The sequence below is a fragment of the Limanda limanda genome, chromosome 4 (genome assembly GCF_963576545.1).
Source record: "Limanda limanda chromosome 4, fLimLim1.1, whole genome shotgun sequence".
NCBI lineage: Eukaryota > Metazoa > Chordata > Actinopteri > Pleuronectiformes > Pleuronectidae > Limanda > Limanda limanda.
Genome location: NC_083639.1, coordinates 30019829 through 30045940, shown reverse-complemented (window position 1 = coordinate 30045940; position 26112 = coordinate 30019829). Strand labels below are relative to the sequence as shown.

Genomic DNA, 26112 nt, shown 5'->3' with positions numbered 1-26112 from the left:
TTGGCGTGAAAGACTCAGAACAAGACATTCAAATGAGTTGTAGCTGAGTTTAGGTTTAGGATTAATTCATAGACTGGAGTTAAAAATAGCAGCAACTCCACCTCATCGTCCAAATTCTCTGGGAACGTGTGAAATTATATGACTGGGGGGAGTAGATTCATTTAGACTGACATATTCCAAAACCTCCCGCCACAAGACAAGCTTCTTCCCGGCTGCAGTTGGCCTTATCAACAAGGCCCGGTGTAACAGGCCATAGTATACCCCCCGGCCGAAGTATACCCGGGGTTAAAGGGGCCTAGGCTAGATTATACCCCGGGTATATTATGGCCTAGGCCAATTCATACCCCTCAGGCCAGATTATACCCCCATGATATCAGTCGTGTTGAATGATATACACAAGAGTTACTTAATTTTTCAACATTTTATTGGGGGTTCAGCTTTGTCAGGTAAATTAAGGGAGAAAGCTAACTAACTTAAATCTTAAAACTCTAAAACAAAGACTTTTATTACTTCAACCAGAAAAACTGATAACATCAAAACATCCCCAAAGATCAAAACACCTCTCAGTAGTGTTACACATTAAAATAAAAGCACATACCCAAAACATAATGCAATAGTAACATAATATAATACAAGTTAATTATTATATATATATAAAAAAAATGGTGTTAGAGGAATCAGCTATCCCATCTCGCCTCAGCAAACTCTACTCCTCTGCTTGCATTAAGCAGATCTTATAAAGTCAAGCTTCACCCCTGGAGCCTCCCCCCAAAAAAGAAAAATTCTAAACTTCTTAACAGTTCTACAGTAAAGTACTGCACCTTTATTTATCACAAGAACGAGAGCTAAGAAGAAATGCAAAGTGCACACTAAAGAATCAAAACAAATGACAACTTAGCTAGCAAACAATAATAATTATAATTACAAGAAATAAAATTACATATGCAAGTTTGCTTTCAATTTAAATTATATATGTATAATATGTTACACGTTTAAAATAATCAAAATAGAATATGCAAAATAAACAAACAAATAAATAAATAGTATAAATTAACTTTGTCTCAATAACTATTTACATTCCACTCCCTAGCTTCACACTTCAAGTGTTACAGTGCAATCCTTCTGGCCTTCCTTGCTGCAAAGTCATCAATCAAAACATCGTTTTCAACAGTTTGAATTTAGAAAAACTCCTCTCGGCTGAAGCTACTGTTACTGGTAGTGTTGATCTGATCTGCAGAGCAATACACAAGTTGGGATATATTTCTGTGAGCTGCTTTGCATGTATGAAAGAGTTGTCATGCTCTTTGATGGCCAGTAAGGTAAAATGTCTAACTCCTTGGCCAGCTTATTTAGTTATTAAGCATTTTGGTGTATTTGGACAGCCTGACATACGTTTTTCATTCCAAGATAGCTGTTGATTAGTTGAATCCGGTCTGATAAAACTCTCTAGCTCGCTACACCAATACTAACATTGTTATTATAACTCAAATTTCAACTTCATGACACCAGTGTTAATTTTGGTATCTATTTTAGATTTAGTATCGTCTTTAAACGAAAATGCATATTAGTTTTAGTCACATTCAGTCATTTTTATCCTTCTTAGTTTTAGTCTAGTTTTCGTTGATGGAAACTCAGAACATTTTAGTCTAGTTTTAGTCAACGAAAACTGACTTTTTAAGTCACATTTAATAGTCCATCTTATAGCCACATTTAACCCCTTTCCTTCCCTTCTCAGGCCCAGGGACCCCCTGTGTTGTGTCTACAACTGCATAATAGTCTAGCTTGCAGTACTTAAATTGTGGATACAATTACTCTCCGATACAGATCTCCTAGTATATGACTACAGCTGAATTCCAATTAATGCAGTGTAAATTATCATTAAAATATAAGAGAATAGCAAGCCTAGATTTTGAAGATTCAAATGCTTTGATAGCACAACACAACTCCTATGCCTACCTGACCTTAGAGCTTGTTAGGCTATCATTATTATAGAGAACGCTCTTATTGTTTTACGGTAATAGTTTTGCCTGTTATTAGAATTTTTACGTTTCCCTCAACCTGTGTATATATGACGTGTATGTCGTCACATCCTGTGTTATTGTTGTTGTGAACCTGTGCATGAAAAAGATGCACAGAGCCGGTGCACGAGGAAGAATAAATTATACTGAATGAAACAGACGCTCCGCTTGTACTTTGACCCTAAAGTTACACTGCGCAAGTGAGGTAACTCAACAGGTTATGGGCCCAGGGCTGAAGACAAGAGGGCGTGAAGTGGTTGCGACGTATTACGCATAGCTAGCAGAGAAGCTAGAAGAAAGTCAATCAATCAATCAATCAAGTTTTATTTGTATAGCCCACATTCACAAATAACAATTCGTCTCATGGGGCTTTAACATTGTGTGACATCCTCTGTCCTTAACCCTCAACAAGAGTAAGGAAAAACTACTAAAAACCCTTTTCACATGTAAAAATATGTAGAAACCTCAGAGAGAGCCACATGTGAGGGATCCCTCTCTCAGGACGGACAGAAGTGCAATAGATGTCAGGTGTAAGAAAACATCATCAGGATTTTTAGCAGCATCCATTAGGCTAAACATTTTTCAATACTATGTGTCAGGCAGTCCCGCTGCAATCACAGTCTCTGGCCAGCAGCAAGACCACGATCCAGCATCAGGATGGGATCCACTATAATCCACAGTCATTGTCCACCGCCGCCAGTTAGAATCCATTATCAGCTGCCGCCTCGGTCGTGGTCCCTCATCATCCGATGCCAACGCGACAAAGGATCCTCCATTACAACGACGATCAGAAAGTGACGGGCTAACGATGGCGAACCGAGCAACAGGAGTTCCAGCACCGCAGCTTATATTCGATGGGACGGAGGAGAAATTCGACCTTTGGGAGACACGGTTCCTGAGCTGCCTGCATATCCTGAAGTTGAAGGATACTATTGTGAGAGAACCAGTTAATGCGAGCGAGGAAGACGGACAGAAGAATGCCGACTGCTACTGAGCTGGTAAGGCTAATAGATAATAAAAGCCTATCGTTAATCAGACACGAGGCTGCTGATGATGGCAGGAAAGCCCTGAGAATACTAAAAGAACATTATTCTGGAAAGAGCAAGCCACGGATTATAAATATGAACACGTCTCTTACCAAGCTTCACATGGCAGACAGCGAGACTGTTACTGACTATTTAATAAGAGCTGAGAACATTATAACAGCATTAAGGGAAGCAGGAGAGACCATGAGTGATGGACTGATCGTGGCCATGACGCTATGCGGGCTACTGGACTCGTTCAAGCCGCTAGCTGTCCATGTGACGCAGAATGGAGACAGCGTCACGTTTGCAGATTTCAAAAGAAGACTACGAGTCTATGAGGAATCAGAGAAAATGAAAATGGCTGAAGCAACTACAGATAATGTGATGAAAACGTATACAAGACAAGATGGAGGCCATAGCAAGCCACACAGTAGCAGAAAAGAAGAAGATGCTAACATTACCTGCTACAAGTGTGGAATAAAGGGACACATGGCAAGAAGGTGTTACAGAAAAGTGTGGTGCAGTTACTGTAAGAACAATACGCATGCAGAAACACTTTGTAAGATGAAGGGGGGACAAGATGGCGTCAGAAAAGTTGCAGAGGAGCAAGGTGACGACCAAGACCACCTCTTCATGGCCAGATATGTCAAGAGTGAAAGACCACCAGGTAACGTGAAGACGAAAGGCATCCACCATGATGCCTTTCGTCTTCAGACGAGTTCCAGAGCTCCAGAGTTCCAGAGCTTCGACAACTTGTTCCGGCAAGAGACCCACTCAGTGGAATTAGCAGACGGAAGCAAGTGCAGTGGAAGAGCACAACAGAGAGGCACGGCGGTGATACATCTTCTAGACCACGCAGGACGACAACACACAGCGCAGCTACGAGAGGCCCTCTACATGCCATCATATCCAAACGACATCTTCTCAGTGGCAAGAGCAACAAATGGAGGAGCGACACTCACTTTCAAGAAGGGGAACAGTCGCATGATCACCAAGGATGGCAGCACATGTCCATTCATGAGAATGGACATTTGTATTACTTACCAACTGTTGAGAAGAATGTTGATAAATGTAAAGTATGTCATGATATGCAAACTTGGCATGAAATATTGGGTCATTGTTATTATGAAGATGTGAAAAGGTTGCAAAGTGTTGTGAAGGGCATGGTGATTAAGGGAGGTGCAGTAGGGTTGGATCAATTATGTGATGTGTGTACACAGGGAAAGTTCACCAAGACAAGAAATACGGAGCCAGATAGGAAGGCAAAGAAGCCCCTAGAACTAGTCCACACCGACTTAGCCGGTCCCATGCGGACACCAAGCATAGAAGGACACAGATATTCACAGTCCTTTACAGACGACTACTCAGGAACTATGCTTGTAAATTTTCTTAAGTCCAAGAGTGATACAGTGCAGGCCACAGAAAAGTTCTTAGCAGACATAGCTCCTTATGGAGAAGTCAAGTGTATCGGTTCAGATAACGGCACTGAGTTTACAAGTCGAGACTTCCAGACACTTGTAACAAAAAATAGGATTAGACATGAGACGTCTGCGCCATACTCACCCCACCAAAATGGCACAGCAGAGAGAGGGTGGAGAACACTCTATGATATGAGCAGATGCCTACTGATAGAAAGCGGGTTACCAGATAATTTATGGAACTATGCTGTACAGACCTCAGCTTATGTGAGAAACAGATGTTACAGTAGACGTACAAAGAAAACGACGTACGAGCTATTCACAGGAAGGGTCCCAGACATATCCAAATTCCAAAAATTCGGATCGATGTGTTTTGCCTACAAGCAAGAGAAAAGCAAATTGGATTCCAGATGTGAGCAAGGTGTTTTCATAGGCTATGATAAGAACAGCCCAGCCTATCTAGTAGGGGTGGGAATTGGCAAAAATGTGACGATTCAATAGTATTGCGATATTTGGGCCACGATTCAATAGTATTGCAATTCTGCAATATATTGCGATACTGCAAGTATTGCGATTTGATTCTGCGATATATTGCGATTCATGTCCCCCATATTATTCAAAGGCATTACAAAAAGAGGAAAATAAGACTGTTCACCTCACTTCAAATGTCACCTTTAATTCTGTGAACAACATTGTCTTCTACACATTAACTGAAGTGTAAAAACTAAGAAAGGGTAGTGCAAAAACTTTGTCCTTGAACATTCAGGACACAGGACCTTTGTAATTATTTTCTGAATAGGAGACCTCTCACATGAACGCTGAGCTCCCAGCACATAACTTACAATTATTTAAATACAATACAGTAACATCAAGCAGACATAATAGAGTAACATAAACCTGAGAATAAGCATATAAATAAGAGTAACCTAGAGCTTCAATCAAATTGAGAAAAATAAAAAAGTGTACTACTAGAGTCCAGTCGGCTGCAAGGTCATGAACCAAAATGTTAAATTAATTTGGGAATATTGGCATTTTTGTTCAGAAAAAGGAGTTGGTCGACATGCTCAGATGTTAAAGTTCCTCTGGGCCGTTACTATATCTCCTGCAGTGGAGAACATCCTTTCCACATACACACTAGGTATCTTTTAAACTCTGAAACTCTCCTTGTCATGCTTTGCCAGCCAGGGGCTGTTACATATATAATTGAAAATAAAGTATTAAAAAAAAAAAATATTGCAATACTTTGTGCTACAGTATCGATATAATCGCGGGCGCAAAATATCGCGATACTTAACAGAATCGATTTTTCCCCCACCACTACTATCTAGTGTACTATCCAGACACAGAGAGGGGTAAAAAGCATAGGTTGGTGAAATTCACCACTAAAGCAAGCAAAGAAAGGGAAACACAAACATCTGAGTCACACATAGAATACGGGGATATACACTCTACTGATGACAACAGTGATGAGTATGTTGTTGATAAGAATGTGAAAAATGTACCAGGTCAAGGTGTTCAAAGTGATGATAGTGAGACTTCATCTGAAAAGACTGAGTACACACAGCCAGATGTGTCCACAGAGACTGTGATCAAGAGGAACCCACCGAGAATTAGAAAGAGACCAGCTTATCTACAGGATTGTGTGACAGATGACAAACTGCACACATGCATGGACTCTTGTTACAGAGCAGTGTGTGACATACCTCAAAATTACCAGGACACCATTGCATCAAGCAAAGCAAGGTAGTGGACTAATGCCGAGAGAGGAGATGCAATCCCTGGAGGAGAATGAGACTTTCAAGCTTACTCAGTTGCCACCAGGCAAACAGACAGTGGGGGGCAGATGGGTTTATGCACTTAAGACCGAAATTGATGGATCTGATAAATATAAAGCAAGATTCGTAGCAAAAGGCTACAGTCAGAAACCAGGCACTGACTACGAGGAGACTCTCACCCACAGCTGATATGTCAAGTGTGAGAGTGGTCATGCAAAAGGCTGTACAAGATAACCTAGTCCTACACCAGTCGGATGTGAAGACAGCTTACTTGCATGCCCCAATTGACCGTGAAATTGATATTGAGCAACCTGAGGGTTATGAGAAAAAGTCCAATACAGGTGAAAAACTTGTGTGTAAATTACAAAAATCTATTTATGGTCTGAAACAATCAGGGAGAAATTGGAATACTATGTTGCATGAATGTTTAAGTGAGAATGATTTTGTACAGAACCCAGCTGATAACTGTGTATACAAAAAAAAAGCACAACGAGTAAGTAATCCTAATCATATGGGTTGACGATCTGGTGATAGCAGCTAGTAATGAAAATGTTCTGAAAAATGTAAAGAGAATACTCACTGAAAGGTTCAAAATGAAAGACTTGGGAAAGCTGAGACATTTCTTGGGCATAGATTTCGAACAAGCAGATGGTGTAGTCAAAATGTCACAGGGGAGATATGTGAGCAAAATTCTAGATCGATTTGGGATGCAGGATTGCAAAGCTAGAGAAACTCCATGTGAACCAAAACTTGAATACACAGAAGATGCAGAAAAACTGAAAGACCAAAGAATGTACAGGGAGGCAGTAGGAAGTTTAATTTACTTGTCTACATGTACCCGACCAGACATAACTTTTGTGGTCAGTAAACTCTCCCAGCACTTTGCTGAACCAACAGTAGAACACTGGACCACATTAAAACATGTGTTCAGGTACCTGAAAGGTACAACAGAACAGGGATTATGTTTTAGGAGAAATGACAGAGAAAAATTTGGCCTAAGAGTCTACAGTGATGCTGACTGGGCATCAGACCCAGCAGATAGGCGAAGTACATCAGGTTTTTGTGTCAGTCTAAATGAGGGAAGCTCTTTGATATCCTGGAAAACAAGAAAACAACCGACAGTAGCTTTATCCAGTTGTGAGGCTGAATACATGTCCTTAGCATCAGCCGTACAGGAATGCATTTACTTAGAGCAGTTACTCAGGGGTATAGACACATATCAATATGCAAAAACAAAAAATGTATGAAGACAACCAAGGTGCCATAGCACTAGCCAAAAACCCAGTCAACAGACAACGGAGCAAGCACATTGACATTAAGTATCATTTTATCAGGGAAAATGTGAACAATGAAAAGTTTATTTTGGAATATTGTCCTACTGAGCAAATGATTGCTGATGTCATGACAAAGCCAGCTACTAAGCTGAAGTTAAAAAGATTTGCACGAAACATGTTTGGTACTTAAGAGTGCAAAGAGTATTTTGTTTCTCTGAGTATCAAGGATACCACATTCTGTTATTTTTGTTTTGATGCAACCTATTGTGATAAGAGCGAGTGGGGGTGTTAAACTATCCTTATTATAGAGAACGCTATTATTGTTTTACGGTAATAGTTTTGCCTGTTATTAGAGGTTTTACGTTTCTCTCGTACCTGTGTATATATGACGTGTATGTCGTCACATCCTGTGTTATTGTTGTTGTGAACCTGTGCATGAAACGGATGCACAGAGCCGGTGCACGAGGAAGAATAAATTATACTGAATGAAACAGACGCTCCGCTTGTACTTTTCACGCTGAAGTTACACTGCGCAAGTGAGTTAACTTAACAACCCCCACCTGGCTTGGACTCTTATCCAGCACCCACGCCTCAATTCTGTGTTAAATTAACACACATAACAGTATATTGCATATTGCACATCCACATTTCTCTCCTGTTTTGCATTTTACTTTTTATTTTACTTTTTATATCTCGTATATCTGTTTTACATTTTTCTCTTTATTTAACTTTTTATATCTTGGATATTATTTTTTCATAAACAGTTATTTCTTTCTTATGTGAAGTACTTATTGTGTTTTTATGCTTTATGTTAAATGTATGCACCTATTTACCATCGAAAATTCCAGGTAGGTGTAAAGCTACTTGGCAATAAATCCTTTCTGATTCTGATTCATCAGGATGCAGCCACGTCTCAGTGAGGGACAATAAATCTATGTTGTAATCTGAGACTAGTTCATTAACTAAAATAGCTTTTGATGACAGTGATCTCATGTTTAAAAGACCACATTTAAAAGTCTTAGCTTCCTGAGTTGTTGCAGAGGTTGTGTTAATTTGTATTAGATTATTGTGTGGAATTCTCGCTCTGTTAATGTTTGATTTAAATCATGTAATCGGACGGTGGACAGACACAGTCTCTATGGGGTTGTGTGACTGATCCAGAGGGAGCAGAGAAGTGTGTAGCACTGCAGCTCTGCTTCCTGGTCCCAACTCTGGGTTGTCATGTTATAGACTGGGTAATATTCCTAGATAAGAGAGCTAGCTGAAGCTAAGCTACGTGTTAAGCTAGGTAGCTCCGCGGCGGCTAGCGGGAGCTAAGCTAACTACAGCTAACGGAGGTTCTAGGTCGCGGAGCCTCTCGCCTCCATCGCTACCAACACACTGCATTTATTACATGTAGCTCTACTGTTAATGGAGGCGGAGGAGTCAGTGAACATGAGCCACTCGGAGCAAGAGGGAGAGAGAGAAGCCATCGCTGCTGTATCAGCCTGTTAGACTACGAGGCTGAGCTCACACAGAACACAGAGTCACGAAGCACCAGAGAGGAGGGGCTGGGATGTGTGGCTGTTTAACTACAGACCGGTGATTGTAGCCGGAGTGATGCAGAGAAACAGCTGTTAGCAGAGGAGCTAGTTCAGAGAGCGTGAGCAGCATAGATAGATATAGATAGCTATGATGCTAGCTAGCGTTAGCCTGTTAGCGGTTCCTCTAGGGACTGACCTGCTCTGTGCAGCCGGACTTCGGGCTGCATCACGGCATCGAGCAGCCTCCTCTGGCGGCAGATCTCCAGCTCTGTCCGCTCCACTCGCTCCTCGTACCCAGCCACGGTTTCCTCCAGCCCCGCTAGGATCTGCTCTTCCGCCGCCGCGAGCCGCTCGGTGAGCATCGCTCTCAGCTCCGGGACTCGAGCCTTTCCTCCTCCTTCCTCCACCTGCAGCAGGAAGTCTTCAGCGGCAGCGCGGATCCGCTCATGTACCGACTCCCGCAGCAGCTGCATGGCGGACATGTTGCTCCTTCCTCCTCACTCTCAGTGTTGCCGACTCCTCAGTAAGGAGAGTAGCTATTGGCTGTCCTAAAAGTCGCTAAATGACGATGTCATCGCCTAATTTGCATAATTGTAGTGTAGGCTGTATGAGAGAGGAATAACGTTGTGGGGGAGACAAAAAGTGAGTAAAAACACACTAAATATGTTTAGAACTACAAGTGAGCTAACTTCTGTTGATTCTTGTTCTTTTCATTTTTTATTTTGCCATTGAAATAGGCCATCACTTCTCAAATGACTTGAATGCTTGGTCTAGACCCACATTACATGAATCAATTCTGTCCTGTATTGTTAAATGTTAGAATATCAAATTGAATCCAAAGACTGTTGTGTGGGGTGAAATTGCTAGCTCTACGTCCAACCCTCCTCTTTTATCCGGGCTTGGGACCGGCAAAGTGACCCAAAAGAGACACTCTGGCAGAGTTACTTAGGTTTTTTTTAAGTTTGTATTTTATTTTATTTTTTTATTTTTTTATTAAGTTTGGTTTAGTTTCTAACCTTATGCTCAACATAGGAGCCTTCAACAAGTCCCAGTAAAACATGAACATTTTATTTTATAGATTTTAAGGTTTTAACTTGACAACAATAACAATCTGAATGGACCCAAAAGAGACATTAGAAAAAACTGTCAATGGCATTGTGAGAAAATTATGGTCTGGCCCTAATCCAGGTTCACTGTTTGTTGGTTTTCAGAACCCCCTCCACACACACATTCTGTGCTGGCTCACAGAAAGAGTAGGTCATCTTCATCTTGGTCAAGGCTTTCTATGGCAGGTTCAGCAACTGAGGTAGCTGACTTAAATGAGTAAGCCGCTGATGTGCCAAAAAGCTGCAAAACATTATCGGGCAGCTTGTGCTCATAGCAAGCCTCACCAGACAGCCTCAGACCATATCGGACATAGAGGATGGAGTTAAGGGTGTGCAATGACATCCGATTTCTTAGTTTGCTTTTTACCACACTCATCTGGATGAATAATCTCTCGACTTCAGCATTTGAGTGTAGCAGGGACAACACAGACACAGCAGCCATGGCAAGTTCCTGAAACGGGTTGATATCAGCTGCATCCCTAAACTTCCAAATCTCACTCCAGAAGCCCACTGTGTTCTTTGTTTCATTCCACTTTCTAAGATGACACGCCTGAATTGTGACCTAGATATCAAACAGGCTGCTGCTGTCACTCTGAAGCTGACACTGTCCAAGTTATACACATTGACTTGTTTTCTCAGGTTTTTGATGCAACAAACACAACAAGAGAACGTAGAGACCTCATTCAAGGCTTTGTGAAGGAGAATGCATTCAAGGTAACATTGGAAGTGTTTTTATTATATTCTGCTGTTATTTTGTTTTGGGAAATTTGACTTAATTTAAATTCACATTCAAACATTCACAGTTTATGTAGCGTTGAACGTGAAATGATGAATGTGAGACTTTTAAATCTTTACAAGAAAACTCCACAGGGCCCCTTCAATGTCTAATTTAAAAACTGAATGATCTTGTGAGGATTGATTGTTAGTCGTACGTTGACCTCTGACCTCTCTCCAACAGGTGTTCTTTGTGGAGTCGGTGTGCGACGACCCTGAGGTGATAGCTGCTAATATTCTGGTACGTCACCCAAACCCATAATCTTTAAATATTCCCTGTGTCTGCTTAGTTATGTAAGAACCATGCTGCTTGCTCACATGGTCTGACTGTGTTGCATACCCGCCACAGGAAGTGAAGGTGTCCAGTCCCGACTACCCTGAGAGACACAGAGAGAGAGTAATGGACGACTTCCTCAAACGCATCGAGTGCTACAAGGTCACTTATCAACCGTTAGATCCTGACAACTACGACAAGAGCTGATCACATCTGCTTCTCTCTATCCCAATAGGTCATGACATTTAATATCTGGATTACGCTCCTGTGGACCTAAAAGGTTTTATAGCAGTTTGCAACAAATTAACACTAGATGGCGTCAGTAAACAGATTTTAAGTTCAGTCCCCCATGATCCAACACCACCTGCAGGGACCTGTTGTTTATCAAGGTGATAAACGTGGGCCGGCGTTTCCTGGTGAACCGGGTGCAGGACTACATCCAGAGCAAGATCGTGTATTACCTCATGAACATCCACGTGCACTCTCACTCCATCTACCTGTGCCGCCACGGAGAGAGCAACCACAACGTGGAGGGCCGCATCGGGGGGGACTCTGAGCTTTCTCCTCGAGGGAAACAGGTACGATGACACAGAAAGAACCAATCACAAGACTCATTAGTTCACTTGGATAATATTTACTTTAATTCTCTCCGTTGGCTTTTTCATGAGCATTAATCTAATGAAACAGACAGGAACCCTTAGAAAATAATTGATGATATCTAGACCAGAGGTCTTCAACAGGGGGTCCGCGACCCCTAGGGGGTTCCGCGGAGGCTCTGCAGGGGAGTCGCGAAATCTTTGGTTGATTAAACAATTTTTAAATGTTTTTATAATTTTTTATTCATTTTCGAACCAATTTTTTTCCACAAATTTAAATGTCTTTAAATACACATTAACATGCATCCAACATATTGTGAGGCTGATTTGACCCTCTGCCTGACAACCTCCATCCGTCCAAGATGAGATAAGTTGTGTGCTACCCATCAGGGTCCGACATCTCACTAATGTGGGAGTATGTGTTACATCCACAGATAGCTTGAGGATTCACTGGCTCTTCTACATGTTTAAAATAAAAACATGAATCTGTGAATTACTTTAATAGCTCAGTGTTGTATGAACGATGTATGTTTATAAATGGCAGTGGCATGGCCTCCCTGTACCTTGCACATGTTTAAATTAAAAACATGAATATATGAACCTGTGTAATATTTGAATAGCTTAGTATTGAATGCACAATAACAGGGAAGTTATGTTTTTACATGGCACTAGGCCCAGTTTAATATAAAACACAATTTTATACAATATATATAGTAGGGGGTCCCTGCTCCATCTCTCCACCAGTTTGGGGGTCCTTGGCCTGAAAAACGTTGAAGACCCCTGATCTAGACGATGATTGTCGATTTGTGTTTCTCTCGTTTCCCAGTTGGCCCACGCCCTGAGAGACTTCAGCGAGGAGCACCAACTGTGGGATTTGAAGGTTTGGACGAGTCAACTGAGAAGAACCATCCAGACGGCGGAGGAGCTCGGGGTTCCTTATGAACAGTGGAAGATTCTCAACGAGATCGACGCTGTCAGTACCGATCTATGAGAGGAAACTCTCATAAAGCATCTTTATGTATTAAAATATTCTGCTACTGTCTTTAAACAATCCCTATGTATAATATGTGGAATTGAAGCACTTCTTTCTTTGTATTATGTGCAGTGAAAGTGCTTCAGCTTACTTTACTTTGGTGTGTGATATTAGAATGAATATTCTTTTCTTTTTTTGAATATCCCTCCTCAGTGTGTGTGTGAGGAGATGAGCTATGAGATGATCGAGAACACTTTCCCAGAGGAGTTTGCTTTGAGAGACCAGGACAAGTATCACTATGGTTACCAAGGAGGAGAGGTAACCTGGCCCACTCCTTCCATCCCCTCGTGTTTCACAGATGTTAATCAGGTTGATGTTTTGTTAAAATCGTCTTCTCTGGCTCTGTAGTCCTACCAGGATCTGGTTCAGTGACTGGAGCCGGTCATCATGGAGCTGGAGAGACAGGGCAACGTGCTGGTCGTCTGCCACCAGGCCGTGATGAGATGTCTGTTGGCGTACTTCCTGGATAAAAGTGCAGGTAGAAGAATGATCACTAAACACACACAGGACACACGGACACACAGATACTGACTTTGTGCTTTTTTAAATCATCCTAAAGAAGATCTGCCGTACATGAAGTGTCCGCTCCACACTGTGCTCAAACTCACACCTGTGGCGTATGGTAGGTCCTTCCCCCCCCAGGACACACAACTTCACTCTATGACCCACAATTAATCAGCGAAACCACAACATCTAATCCAGAGTCTAACAGGCTCTTGTTTGTTGTATCCACTAGTTTAATGCTTGCATGTGAGGCCTTGCTTCTTTAACTCCCTCTTTTTAATCCTTGTCCCTTGAATCTTGAACCTGCCTGCAGCTCAGCTAATGAAATTAAATGTTTTATATGTTATGGACTGAAGCCCTGGCTGATCATGCTGCCCTGCTTGGCTGAAATAATCATTATTACCATCGCTCTGGTTATGGATGAATGAAAAGCTGTATTTGAGCTTCTTTGAATTATTTTAAAGGTTTACACCCTTAAATGAAGAGAAGGTGTGTGAGGGTTGTGCTTTGCTTATTCTATCCTTAAAAGGAGACATATTCAGGGTCATAATTTGAATTTGTGTTTTGATTTGAAAAGGTTTACTTGCTCCAATATTCAGAAAACACATCACTTTCTTCAGACTGTCCTTTGCTGCAGCTCCTCTGCAGCTTCAGGAGCTTCAGGTGCTTCAGGTGCTTGAGGAGCTTCAGGACCTATGTTGTCTGTGGGGAAGAGGAGCTTCCTTCACTGAGGACTTTGGGCTTTTTAACTGCAGTTTTTTTACATGCACAAACTAGAATGACACTCATTAACAGTCCCCTTAAATTCTCCAATTCAATTCAAAGTCTCCTTTGAATTGACTTCTGTTGTTGAGCCTGTTATTAGAGTCAATGTGGAGAGGATGGTTACTCTGCTCGGCTGTGATCAGGAGTCCCCAGATCTTTTGTTTTGTCCTTGAACACCTTGCAGCATCTCATCTCCTACCAGGATGAAACCCTGAGGGACTCTGCTCTCGTACCTCGGCGGAATAGTTACACTCCCTTGTCCAGTCACGACCAGGTCAAGCGTCCCAGGCTCTACAGTGCAGGCAACCCGCCCTGGCTACCGCTTGCCCCCACGCCATCAGCTCTGATGCCAGAGGGACGGCAAAGCCAAGTTAGTGAAAGAGTTACAGCCCCCCCCCCCTTCAAATATGTCTCCATCTCCGTGTTGACATGGGACTCGTCTCTGTGTGTCTGTCACGTGTCGGGTCTCGAAGGAAAGTTCTCTTTCTTGAATGTTTCTTGGCCGTCTGATGTTTGTCTTGCATGACCTTTGCTTCACCACTGGTCTGTTTCCAGCGTGAATATGCAGAACAGCATGTCTCTTTATGAGAAACACTCCTGATGAGTGGAGCATCTGCTGAAATAAAATTTAAATTAAACTTTATGTGGAGATGAGGTGGTTTAAGAGTAGTAATCACTTCACGAGCCTCTTCTTTAAGACAATCATTTATATCAGCATCAATTTTTTTTATCTTACATTTTAGATTTAGACTATTTTCTAGAGCGACAGTTATTTTTTTTACTGAAATCCATTTGAGAACATTTAACGTCAACATTATTAACCCATAAAAACTGTTTTTTTATTTACAAATGCATATTCATAAGTATATTTGTTGTGTATGTGTTGGCCTTGCCTTGTGGGTACAGTGCTTCGGCCCATCTCCACATCTCTCTATAGTTATGATTATTCTCTCTCTCTCTCTCTCTCTCTCTCTCTCTCTCTCTCTCTCTCTCTCTCTCTCTCTCTCTCTCTCTCTCTCTCTCTCTCTCTCTCTCTCTCTCTCTCTCTCTCTCTCTCTCTCTCTCTCTCTCTCTCTCTCTCTCTCTCTCTCCTTCTGAACCCGTCTTTCAGCCCCGAATAGGAAGCAGATTTTTGGGATTCTTTTTTTTGTGTTAAAAAAACGTGTAGCCAACGTTTCATTTTCTTTTCCATAATTCATCCCATTGTTCAAGTCATGTTATCTGAATGTACGTTATCACAGTGTTTCATGTTTTTTTATGGTTTTCCAGCACTTTGGTTTCTTCAACCTTCCATCACCTTTGCACTCAGAAAGCTGCTGTCGATATGTTTCATCTCAGCGACGTTATCAAGAACGACTATCGCACCCTGATTCTTTGGAAGCTTAATAAATGGCTGCAACAGTAAAAAGCAGCTTCTTTAAAAGCATTTGATTATCACATTTGTCAGACACCTAGATATGTTTTAAAGAGGTAAAATGATAGACAAGTAACTATACTTTGCTGTGCACATATATAATGTATTAATAATTATAAGATGGTTATTTAAGAGTGTCTCAGTATTGATTAAAGTGAAGCAATCACACGTAGGTTCAGAAAAGTGATTAATAATTAATAACTTCTTCTTAGACAATGTTCTAATGAACAGTCTCCAGTGCTGCAGCCGTTTAACAGCACTCCAGATGAATTACCAAATTTTCCAAATAGGAACTTAAGACTCCTGAGACACTATTAGTTTCCTCTAATAGTATTTTCTGCTGTGAGGCATTAATCTGTGAGTGTCAGTGACGTTTCCTCTCTCTTCAAGGAGTCCCTGTGTGAAGGAATCGACTTTGACAGCTCCGAGGAAACTAGTGGCTGGTTCCGCTTCTGAGTGAAGATGAAAAGTCTTGTTCTTCACGACGCAAATTAAAGTTTGGATTCGATCTTGACTCTGAAGATGGATAGAAGTATTTTTGAACTACAGTTTTTGGAAATCGTGGTCAGAGGAGGATGAAGTCAAAGAAGAGTTTGTGTTTTAAAACCAGGCAACTTGGACACAGGGTCATTTTTTATTTCTTTATATCTGCAGTTTCTGTCTTTGTCTTTATTCTGCATGCTGAGGCTTTGACCTGGAGGCCTTATCATTAGTATCATATACTCTTCTGCATGTGCACTACAATAAATATATCAACAAAACAACTCAACACAGTGTTTTACACAAGTGGCAACTAATCCTTATTGTACTGTAAATAATACAAAGCCTTACTGATCATTACATACACTCAATCAATCAATCAATCAAGTTTTATTTGTATAGCCCACATTCACAAATAACAATTCGTCTCATGGGGCTTTAACATTGTGTGACATCCTCTGTCCTTAACCCTCAACAAGAGTAAGGAAAAACTACTAAAAACCCTTTTCACAGGTAAAAATATGTAGAAACCTCAGAGAGAGCCACATGTGAGGGATCCCTCTCTCAGGACGGACAGAAGTGCAATAGATGTCAGGTGTAAGAAAACATCATCAGGATTTTTAGCAGCATCCATTAGGCTAAACATTTTTCAATACTATGTGTCAGGCAGTCCCGCTGCAATCACAGTCTCTGGCCAGCAGCAAGACCACGATCCAGCATCAGGATGGGATCCACTATAATCCACAGTCATTGTCCACCGCCGCCAGTTAGAATCCATTATCAGCTGCCGCCTCGGTCGTGGTCCCTCATCATCCGATGCCAACGCGACAAAGGATCCTCCATTACAACGACGATCAGCTGGCACGATACAGAATCCACCGAACTGGATCCACCATTGCGACCTCCGACACGCGATCCACAATCATAATCCATGGTGCGGCCACAGCTGTGGCCCTGCATCCGCGGGCGCTAAGGCACAGAAACTCCGGGAAAAGGGGTCAAGTTAGTAACATGTACTGATCAGATAAGAATTATCTTGATGTGATAAATATGGAGAAAAGGAAGGAGAAGCAGGAAAGAGAAGCTCCGTGTGTCTTGTGTCATAAATTCCCTGTGCGTCTTAGCATCATCAGGGGTTTTTGCCTTTTAATCAAATTTGGAACATCGCACAAATTAGCTCTAACTATAAGCTTTATAAAAAAGGAAGGTTTTGAGTCTACTTTTAAACGAACAGAGCGTGTCTGCCTCCCTAACTGAAAGTGAGAGATTATTCCACAGCAGTGGGGCTTGATGGCTAAAAGCTCTGGCTCCTACTCTACTTTTAGAGACTTTAGGGACAACAAGTAAACCTGAGTTCTGGGATCGGAGTGCTCTAGTAGGTTGATATGGAACTAACATCTCTTTAAGGTAAAGAGGTGCCATATCATTAAGGGCCTTGAAGGTGAGGAGGAGAATTTTAAATTCTATTCTAGATTTGACAGGAAGCCAGTGTAGCGATGCTAATACTGGAGAAATGTGCTCTCTTTTCTTAGTTCTCGTCAGGACACGTGCTGCGGCATTTTGGACCAGCTGCAGAGTCTTTAACGACTTGCTGCTGGAGCCCGATAATAATGAATTACAATAGTCCAGTCTCGATGTAACAAAGGCGTGGACTAGTTTTTCTGCATCTTTTTGCGAAAGGACATGTCTGATTTTTGAGATATTACGCAAGTGGAAAAACGCGGTCCTAGAAATTACTTTTAAGTGACTATTAAAGGACAAATCAGGATCGAAGATCACTCCCAAGTTCCTGACTGTGTCATTGGAAGCAAGGGCAATGTCATCTAGCGCAGCTATATCATTAGATAATGTATCTCTAAGGTGTTTAGGGCCGAGTATTATAACCTCTGTTTTATCTGAGTTTAATAAGAGAAAATTGCGGGTCATCCAGGTTTTTATGTCCTTGAGACATGCTCGAAGTTTAGTTAATTGATTACTTTGATCAGGTTTTATTGACAAATATAACTGGGTGTCATCCGCATAGCAGTGAAAATTTACCGAGTGTGTCCTGATAATGTTTCCTAGTGGAAGCATATATAATGAGAATAAAATTGGGCCGAGCACAGACCCCTGTGGGACACCATGGTTAACTTTGGTGCGCACCGATGACTCATCATTGATTTGAACGAATTGGGAGCGATCAGCAAAATAAGATTTAAACCAGTTTAAGGCCGTTCCTTTAATGTTAATTAACTGTTTTAGTCTCTCTAATAAAATTTGATGGTCAATTGTGTCGAATGCTGCACTGAGATCTAACAGAACGAGGACAGACACAAGTCCCTGATCTGAAGCTATTAGAAGGTCATTAGTGACTTTTGCCAGGGCTGTCTCTGTGCTATGATTGGTTCTAAACCCAGACTGAAAGTCTTCATATATATTATTTTCCTGGAGAAACTCACACAGCTGATTGGCTACAACTTTTTCTAAGATTTTAGATAGGAAGGGGAGATTAGATATTGGCCTGTAATTTGCTAAAACCTCTGGGTCTAGGATGGGTTTTTTGAGTAGGGGTTTGATTACAGCTATTTTAAAAGACTGTGGTACATAACCTGATGATAATGACAGATTGATTGTGTTAAGTAACGAATTATCTATTAGGGGCAGAATTTCTTTAAGTAATTTAGTTGGAATCGGATCTAAAATACAGGTTGTTGGTTTAGAACCTGAGACTATTTTGGTAAACTGATCACGGGTGATCAGAGAGAAGCTGTCTAAATAATGGGAAGGATTCTCAGCCGTTTCTGAGATCTCTATTGTTGGGAGGGTATTAGTGCCAATTGAGGGCAGGAGATGATTGATTTTATTTCTAATAGTTAGAATTTTATCATTAAAAAAGGTCATAAAGATATTGCAATTTAGGGATCGAGGAATACTGGGTTCGGTGGAGGTGTGACTCTCTGTCAGCCTGGCTACAGTGCTGAAGAGAAACCTGGGGTTGTTTTTATTCTCTTCTATTAGTTTTGAGTAATAGGCAGCTCTTGCTTTGTGGAGAGCCTTTTTATATTCTGTAACACTACTCTTCCAGTCTAGGAGATTTTCAACACTGTTGCTGGAGCGCCACTTCCTTTCTAATTTTCTTGATATTTGTTTCAACTCATGTGTCTTGGAATTATACCACGGAGCTAATTTACTATGTTTTACACATTTCTTTTTTAGAGGCGCTATTGAGTCTAATGTTAATCGTAATGAGTCTGCAGAGCTTTCTACGAGGTGGTCAATCTCAATAGAGCTCGGGTTTTTAAAGAATTTGTTGTTTATGTCGACGGATAATACGGGTTTAAATGTAATCGGAATTATTTCCTTAAATTTAGCTACAGCACTATCAGGTAGACATCTAGAAAATGAGTTTTTTATTAGTGGCATATATTCAGATAGTGAAAAATCGAAGGTTATTAAATTATGGTCTGATAGTACTGGATTGCGCGGAAGTACTGTTAAATGTTCAATTTTGACACCGTATGATAACACAAGGTCAAGTGTGTGGTTACAACAATGAGTAGGTTGATGCACACACTGACTAAAACCAATTGAGTCTAGTATTGAAATAAATGCTACGCTCAGGCTATCTTTATTATTGTCAACATGAATATTAAAGTCACCAACAATAATAATTTTATCTGTCTTTAGGACTAGGTTTGATAAAAACTCAGGGAATTCTGTTAGAAATTCAGTATAAGCCCCAGGAGCACGATAAACTACAGCAAATATGATTGGCTGTTGGTGTTTCCTGGATTGACGTGGAAGATTAAGAACAAGACATTCAAATGAGTTGTAGCTGAGTTTAGGTTTAGGATTAATTGATAGACTGGAGTTAAAAATAGCAGCAACTCCACCTCCTCGCCCGAGTTCCCTGGGAACGTGTGAATTTATATGACTGGGGGGAGTAGATTCATTCAAACTGACATATTCATCAGGATGCAGCCACGTCTCAGTAAGGGACATTACATCTATATTGTAGTCTGAGACTAGTTCATTAACTAAAATAGCCTTTGAGGACAGTGATCTAATGTTTAAAAGACCACATTTGAAAGTCTTAGTTTCCTGTGTTGTTCCAGAGGTTGTGTTAATTTGTATAAGATTATTGTGAGTTCTCGCTCTGTTATTGTTTAATTTAAATAATTGAATCGGACGGTAGACAGAGACAGTCTCTATGCGGTTGGGTGACTGATCCAGAGGGAGCGCAGAGAAGTGATTAGCACTGCAGCTCTGCTTCCTGGTCCCAACTCTGGGTTGTCATGTGATAGACTTAGTAATATTCTTAGATAAGAGAGCTGCTCCATCCCAAGTGGGATGAACGCCGTCTCTCCTAACAAGACCAGGTTTCCTCCAAAAAGTTTGCCAATTATCTATAAAGCCCACACCGTTTACAGGACACCACCTCGAGGTAGGGTAAAACTAACCTGTCTCACGACGGTCTAATCCCAGCTCACTGAGTATCAGCTCCTCTATTCTTCTCAATACAAGCACATTATTACGATAAAAAAATACATTTCTACATTTGCAAACAGATCATGTTATAAAGTAGATGCTGTAAAAACTTTTTATAATATAAATCCGCTCTACTTATAGACAGACATTTGCACCTGTGATTGTTATCTGAAGCCATCGTGTGTTGTCTCATCTTATAGATTTGAGAGATTGTACTGAACAGGGTTCTGGAGGAAGATTCAAATGCTGTATAAAGATTTATCCCTCTTGTTATAGAAGCATTGTTGGAAAATACTTCACAGTACTTGACATATTGTCCCGGCAGTAGGTAACAGATTGAACTTTCTGTCTCGAGCTGCTGTTCACAATGTTTTTAATGTGTCTCAATCAGCTCTTAATGATACTTATTCATTATGTGTTCTCTGAAGGGATTTGTAGGTATTTTTGCTATTTTGTTGAGATAATTTTGTTCATGTTATCAAACAAAGAATTTGCTTTATTTGCTTCTTGCAAATGTTTATTTTCTTCTTAACTTTTCCTCATCAGTCTTTTTATTTACTAATGCAGAGTTTCATTTGATGACTTTGTGATGTTTGATCATTGATAAGTTATTGCCGTGCTCCAATCAGCCTCCTTGTTCCTTTTTAGCAGACGATAAAAGTGAGTTTCAATAAACCTTGTTTTTTCTCAAAGAAATATCAGAGACAAATTAATCTGTGCATTCAACTGTTATTAATCATTTTTGACTTTCATTGTATTGTCCCTTGTTAAATGAAAAACGTCAATATTATTAAAGAACTAAATGAAATTAGATTTCGTGGCTAGTTTGCTTTGTTTTACCTTGTTTTATCAGCACAAGGCCCAAAGTGTCACGGAATGGAGAGGTTGAATGGAGAAGCTCAATGACTCAGCAGGTTGAATAGCAAATAGGAAAAAGGGAAAGTAATAATTCATTTATTCATTCAGTTGCTTATTTCTCCTATTAAGATTCATTATCAAATGGATTTTTAGACCCCCCCCCCCCAATTAATACACAAGATATGGGTGAATGGCAATTAGCACTATGTGGCTGTGGAGTTAGACAGCTCATTGGCTTTCCGTTGACTCTGAGAACATATTAAAAGAAGCATTTATGTTTTTTTTAATTATCCGAGAAAAAGAAAAATATTAAAATAAGTGCGACAATAAAACCTGATGTGACCACTGATACATAATCCTCAGATAAACAGACACCACCAGTGCTCAGTTTCTTTACATAGATGTCGTGAAAATAGGATATTTCATCATTATTATCATTCTCCTAGAGTTGCAACTACAAATTAACCGATCTATCATGACCAGAAAACAAAAAAGTCTCAAGGGGCGTTATGAAAAACACAACAGGAAGGCCGCCGTTTTGCATTTAGTGGCCACATTCCACATTTTTACTTTGAGGAACTTGTACCAGGGCTTACATCAGATCAACTTCAAATTGAGATGAAAACAAAAACAATTAAAAATTACAATTACAATTTCTAGGACTGCAAAGCAGCACTGAACGGGCCCGAGCACATGCATTTTGAAGCGTGACATGCGTTTTGCGCATTGCGGCAAAGATTAACGCTTCACTTCCTCCGTAAGTCACGTGACGTCGATCCTTGTCTGCTAATTGCTCATTAGATTAAATGTTTGTTTTGAATCACTGCCCTATGATCTATGTTGTTTTATATAGATCTGTGATCTACTGAGTCCAGTATCACACCGATTGACCGACGGAACCAAAACATCTCAGCACAAACATAAAAATAATTATCTTCAAATTTGATAGATTGGGGACATCACAGCTGTCTCTGAATTTAACAATCCTGCTGTTTGACATTAACCGTCATTCATGCGTGAGTGTAATGCTGCGTTCCAAACGACTCGCATGTCAGATATTCTGACCTGAAATTGCTGAGTTCCGACTTCACGTCAAACGTAAACAAACATGTCTGACTGTGAGAAGCTGATTAATATGTCTCTTGAGGAGACAATTCAACTGTAGCCAGTGCAGCCTCCGTTCATACAGAAACAAAGAGGAGGGCGACGACGCCTTTATCTTTTTATTAGACATTTATTCTTGGAAACACATGCAATACATAAAGGAGAACACACACTGTCATTGAATCTCACGAACCAAGAAACCATTGTTTTAAAACAAACATATTTAATCATATGAACTTGTTAAGAACACACATACATACTGGGCAAGGAACACACTTTAACCTTAAAAATTACAAGAGGGACATTAAGAAAAATAGATAAATTATGTAGAAATAAGATATATAAACACAGATCTTTCATGTTATTCAATGATTTATATTTTCTAGGGACATAAAACCTGTTAGTAGTTTATTTAAAACAGTGAACTATGAATATGTAAACTATGAATATCTGCTAATAAATCCTAATAAATCTTTTGTTGCAACTGAATCACTTCTCTCCTTTATGAATCCTCACATGTCTATTTAGATGGCCCCTTTGGTTAAATCTTTCACCACACTCAGAGCAACTAAACGGTTTCTCTCCAGTATGAATCCTCATATGTGTATTTAGATGGCCCCTTTGGTTAAATCTTTTACCACACTCAGTGCAACTAAACGCTTTCTCTCCTGTATGAATCCTCATATGTGTATTTAGACTGCCCCTATGGTTAAATCTTTTACCACACTCAGAGCAACTAAACGCTTTCTCTCCTGTATGAATCCTCATATGTGTATTTAGACTGCCCCTATGGTTAAATCTTTTACCACAATCAGAGCAACTAAACGGTTTCTCTCCTGTATGAATCATCACATGTGTATTTAGATGGCCCCTTTGGTTAAATCTTTTACCACACTCAGAGCAACTGAACGATTTTTTTTCTGTCTTACATCCCACATCACTTAGAGGCTGTTTGTTGTTTCTTGTATTTAAACCAGTCTGAGTTTCCCTGGTCTCCAGCCAATCACCCTCACTCTCTTCAGTCTCAGAAGAGTCTTCAGTCTTGTCCTCAGGACCTTGTTGTAAACGTCCATCAGGACCTGAGTTCCTGGATGGTTCTGGTCCTCCACAGTCCGCTCTGTTCTCCTTCGTCTCACTCGGATGAAGCTTTGACAATTTCAGTTTCTCTTCATCTTCTTCACTCTTCACAGCGACAGGAGTCAATGTGAACTTGATATCAGCCTCCTCCAGTCCTTGAAGCTGCTGACCATCCTGATTGGTCCACGGTTCCTCCTGTTCCTCTTTAATGTGGTGGGGCTCTGGGTCCTCCTGGTCCACAATGGGGCTCCACTGCTGCTCCTCCTCAGGGGGAACCTCTTCTTTCTTCACCATCAGTTGCTGGACGTCTGCAGGACACACTGAAACACAAAAACACACGTTTACAATTTCAGAGTTTCCTGAAGTGTTTTGAAAAACTTGTGTTGTGTCGTTTAATGTCGACTGTTGTGATTTTTGAACGATCACATTCAGGAAGTAGAGATGTTGAGGTTGTTTACAGTTGGTGTTACGACGCAGCTCGTAAAGGAAGCAGCATAAAACAAAAGGTTTCTGGTAAAGAAAAGTTTTTCATTCACAGCAGCAGGTTTTCTGCACAGACTCGTTCACAACAGCATTAAATCCTCCTCATTATTCAGGTGAGAGGTGGAGCAGCCAGGTGCAGCAGACAGAGACAGGAAGTGGAGTATTAACTCCGCTGCTCGAGCTGATGCTAGCTTACGTTAGCCTGTGAGCGGTTCCTTCTCGATTATGAAAAAAAAAATTCATAATCACGATTATTTTGGATAATATTGAAATCACAATTATTCAAACGATTACTTCTGAGTTTGAAAATATGATGCATTTATTTATCGGCTACGTGCTATAGAATGGCGCTGTGCGTCCGCTACATTGTGTGGTGCTGCTCCTCTTCAGATTCTAAGAATCCGAGGTGTTCCCATACAAGAGAACTTTTTCTACCCTTTTTGTCGATCAAGCGGGTTTGCCCTCCCTCTGCCATTTTCCACTCGTGGTGTTTTTTTTAAATACCGCCGGTCACCACACACACAACTCTCCTCCTTCACTTTACAGCTGCTTGAGAGTGAGAGCCAGTCAGCAGGGCCGCGTTGAATGCTTTGGGGGAAGGACTGAATTGTGCATGTAATTTCAGAAAATCGTTTCAACTCGATTATATAAGTTTGGAGATCATTTGACCCAAAAAATCGAAATCACGATTAAAATTTGATTAATTGCACAGCCCTACAATAAGGCTATCTTTATTATGGTCAACATGAATATTAAAGTCACCAATAATAATAATTTTATTGGGACTAGGTTTGAAAAATATTCAGTATAAGCCCCAGGAGCACGGTACTACAGCAAATATGATTGGCTGTTGGTGTTTCTTGGATTGGCGTGAAAGACTCAGAACAAGACATTCAAATGAGTTGTAATTGAGTTTAGGTTTAGGATTAATTGACAGACTGGAGTTACAAGTGTAACAGGCCATAGTATACCCCCCGGCCGAACTATACCCAGGGTTAAAGGGGCCTAGGCTAGATTATACCCCGGGTATATTATAGCCTAGGCCAATTCATACCCCTCAGGCCAGATTATACCCCCATGATATCAGTCGTGTTGAATGATAAACACAAGAATTACTTAATTTTTCAACATTTTAGTTCAGCTTTGTCAGGTAAATTAAGGGAGAAAGCTAACCAACTTAAATCTTAAAACTCTAAAACAAAGACTTTTATTACTTCAACCAGATAAACTGATAACATCAAAACAACCAAAGATCAAAACACCTCTCAGTAGTGTTACACATTAAAATAAAAGCACATAGCCAAAACATAATGCAATTGTAACATAATATAATAAAAGTTAATTATTATATATATATATAAAAAAAATGGTGTTAGAGGAATCAGCTATCCCATCTCGCCTCAGCAAACTCTACTCCTCTGCTTGCATTAAGCAGGGCTTATAAAGGCAAGCTTCACCCCTGGAGCCTCCCCCCAAAAAGGAAAAATTCAAAACTTCTTAACAGTTCTACAGTAAAGTACTGCACCTTTATTTATCACAAGAACGAGAGCTAAGAAGAAATGCAAAGTGCACACTAAAGAATCAAAACAAATGACAACTTAGCTAGCAAACAATAATAATTATAATAACAAGAAATAAAATAATATATGCAAGTGTGCTTTCAATTTAAATGATATATGTATAATATGTTACACGTTTTAAATAATCAAAATAGAATATGCAAAATAAACAAACATTCCACTCCCTAGCATCACACTTCAAGGGTTACAGTGCAATCCTTCTGGCCTTCCTTTCTGCAAAGTCATCAATCAAAACATCGTTTTCAACAGTTTGAATTTAGAAAAACTCCTCTCGGCTGAAGCTACTGTTACTGGTAGTGTTGCTCTGATCCGCAGAGCAATACACAAGTTGGGATATATTTCTGTGAGCTGCTTTGCATGTATGAAAGAGTTGTCATGCTCTTTGATGGCCAGTAAGGTAAAATGTCTAACTCCTTGCCCAGCTTATTTAGTTATTAAGCATTTTGGTGTATTTGGACAGCCTGACATACTTTTTTCATTCCAAGATAGCTGTTGATTAGTTGAATCCGGTCTGATTAAACTCTCTAGCTCGCTACACCAATACTAACATTGTTCTTATAACTC

At 40.4% G+C, this 26112-nt stretch overlaps 1 protein-coding gene and 1 pseudogene across 1 annotated transcript in view; one reads left to right on the top strand and one right to left on the bottom strand.

Moving 5' to 3' along the window:
- Positions 1-3247: 3247 nt before the first annotated feature.
- Positions 3248-15955, top strand: LOC133000164 (6-phosphofructo-2-kinase/fructose-2,6-bisphosphatase 2-like; annotated as a pseudogene).
- A 6963-nt stretch (positions 15956-22918) lies between these two features.
- LOC132999950 (gastrula zinc finger protein XlCGF8.2DB-like) overlaps positions 22919-26112 on the bottom strand; it is a gene marked incomplete at both ends in the record, with an annotated part of 17025 nt that continues 13831 nt past the window's right edge. Inside the window, one exon of the mRNA XM_061069757.1 lies at positions 22919-23312. Within this exon, the coding sequence (XP_060925740.1) occupies positions 22919-23312 (394 nt within the window). The remainder of the gene's footprint in view (positions 23313-26112) is intronic.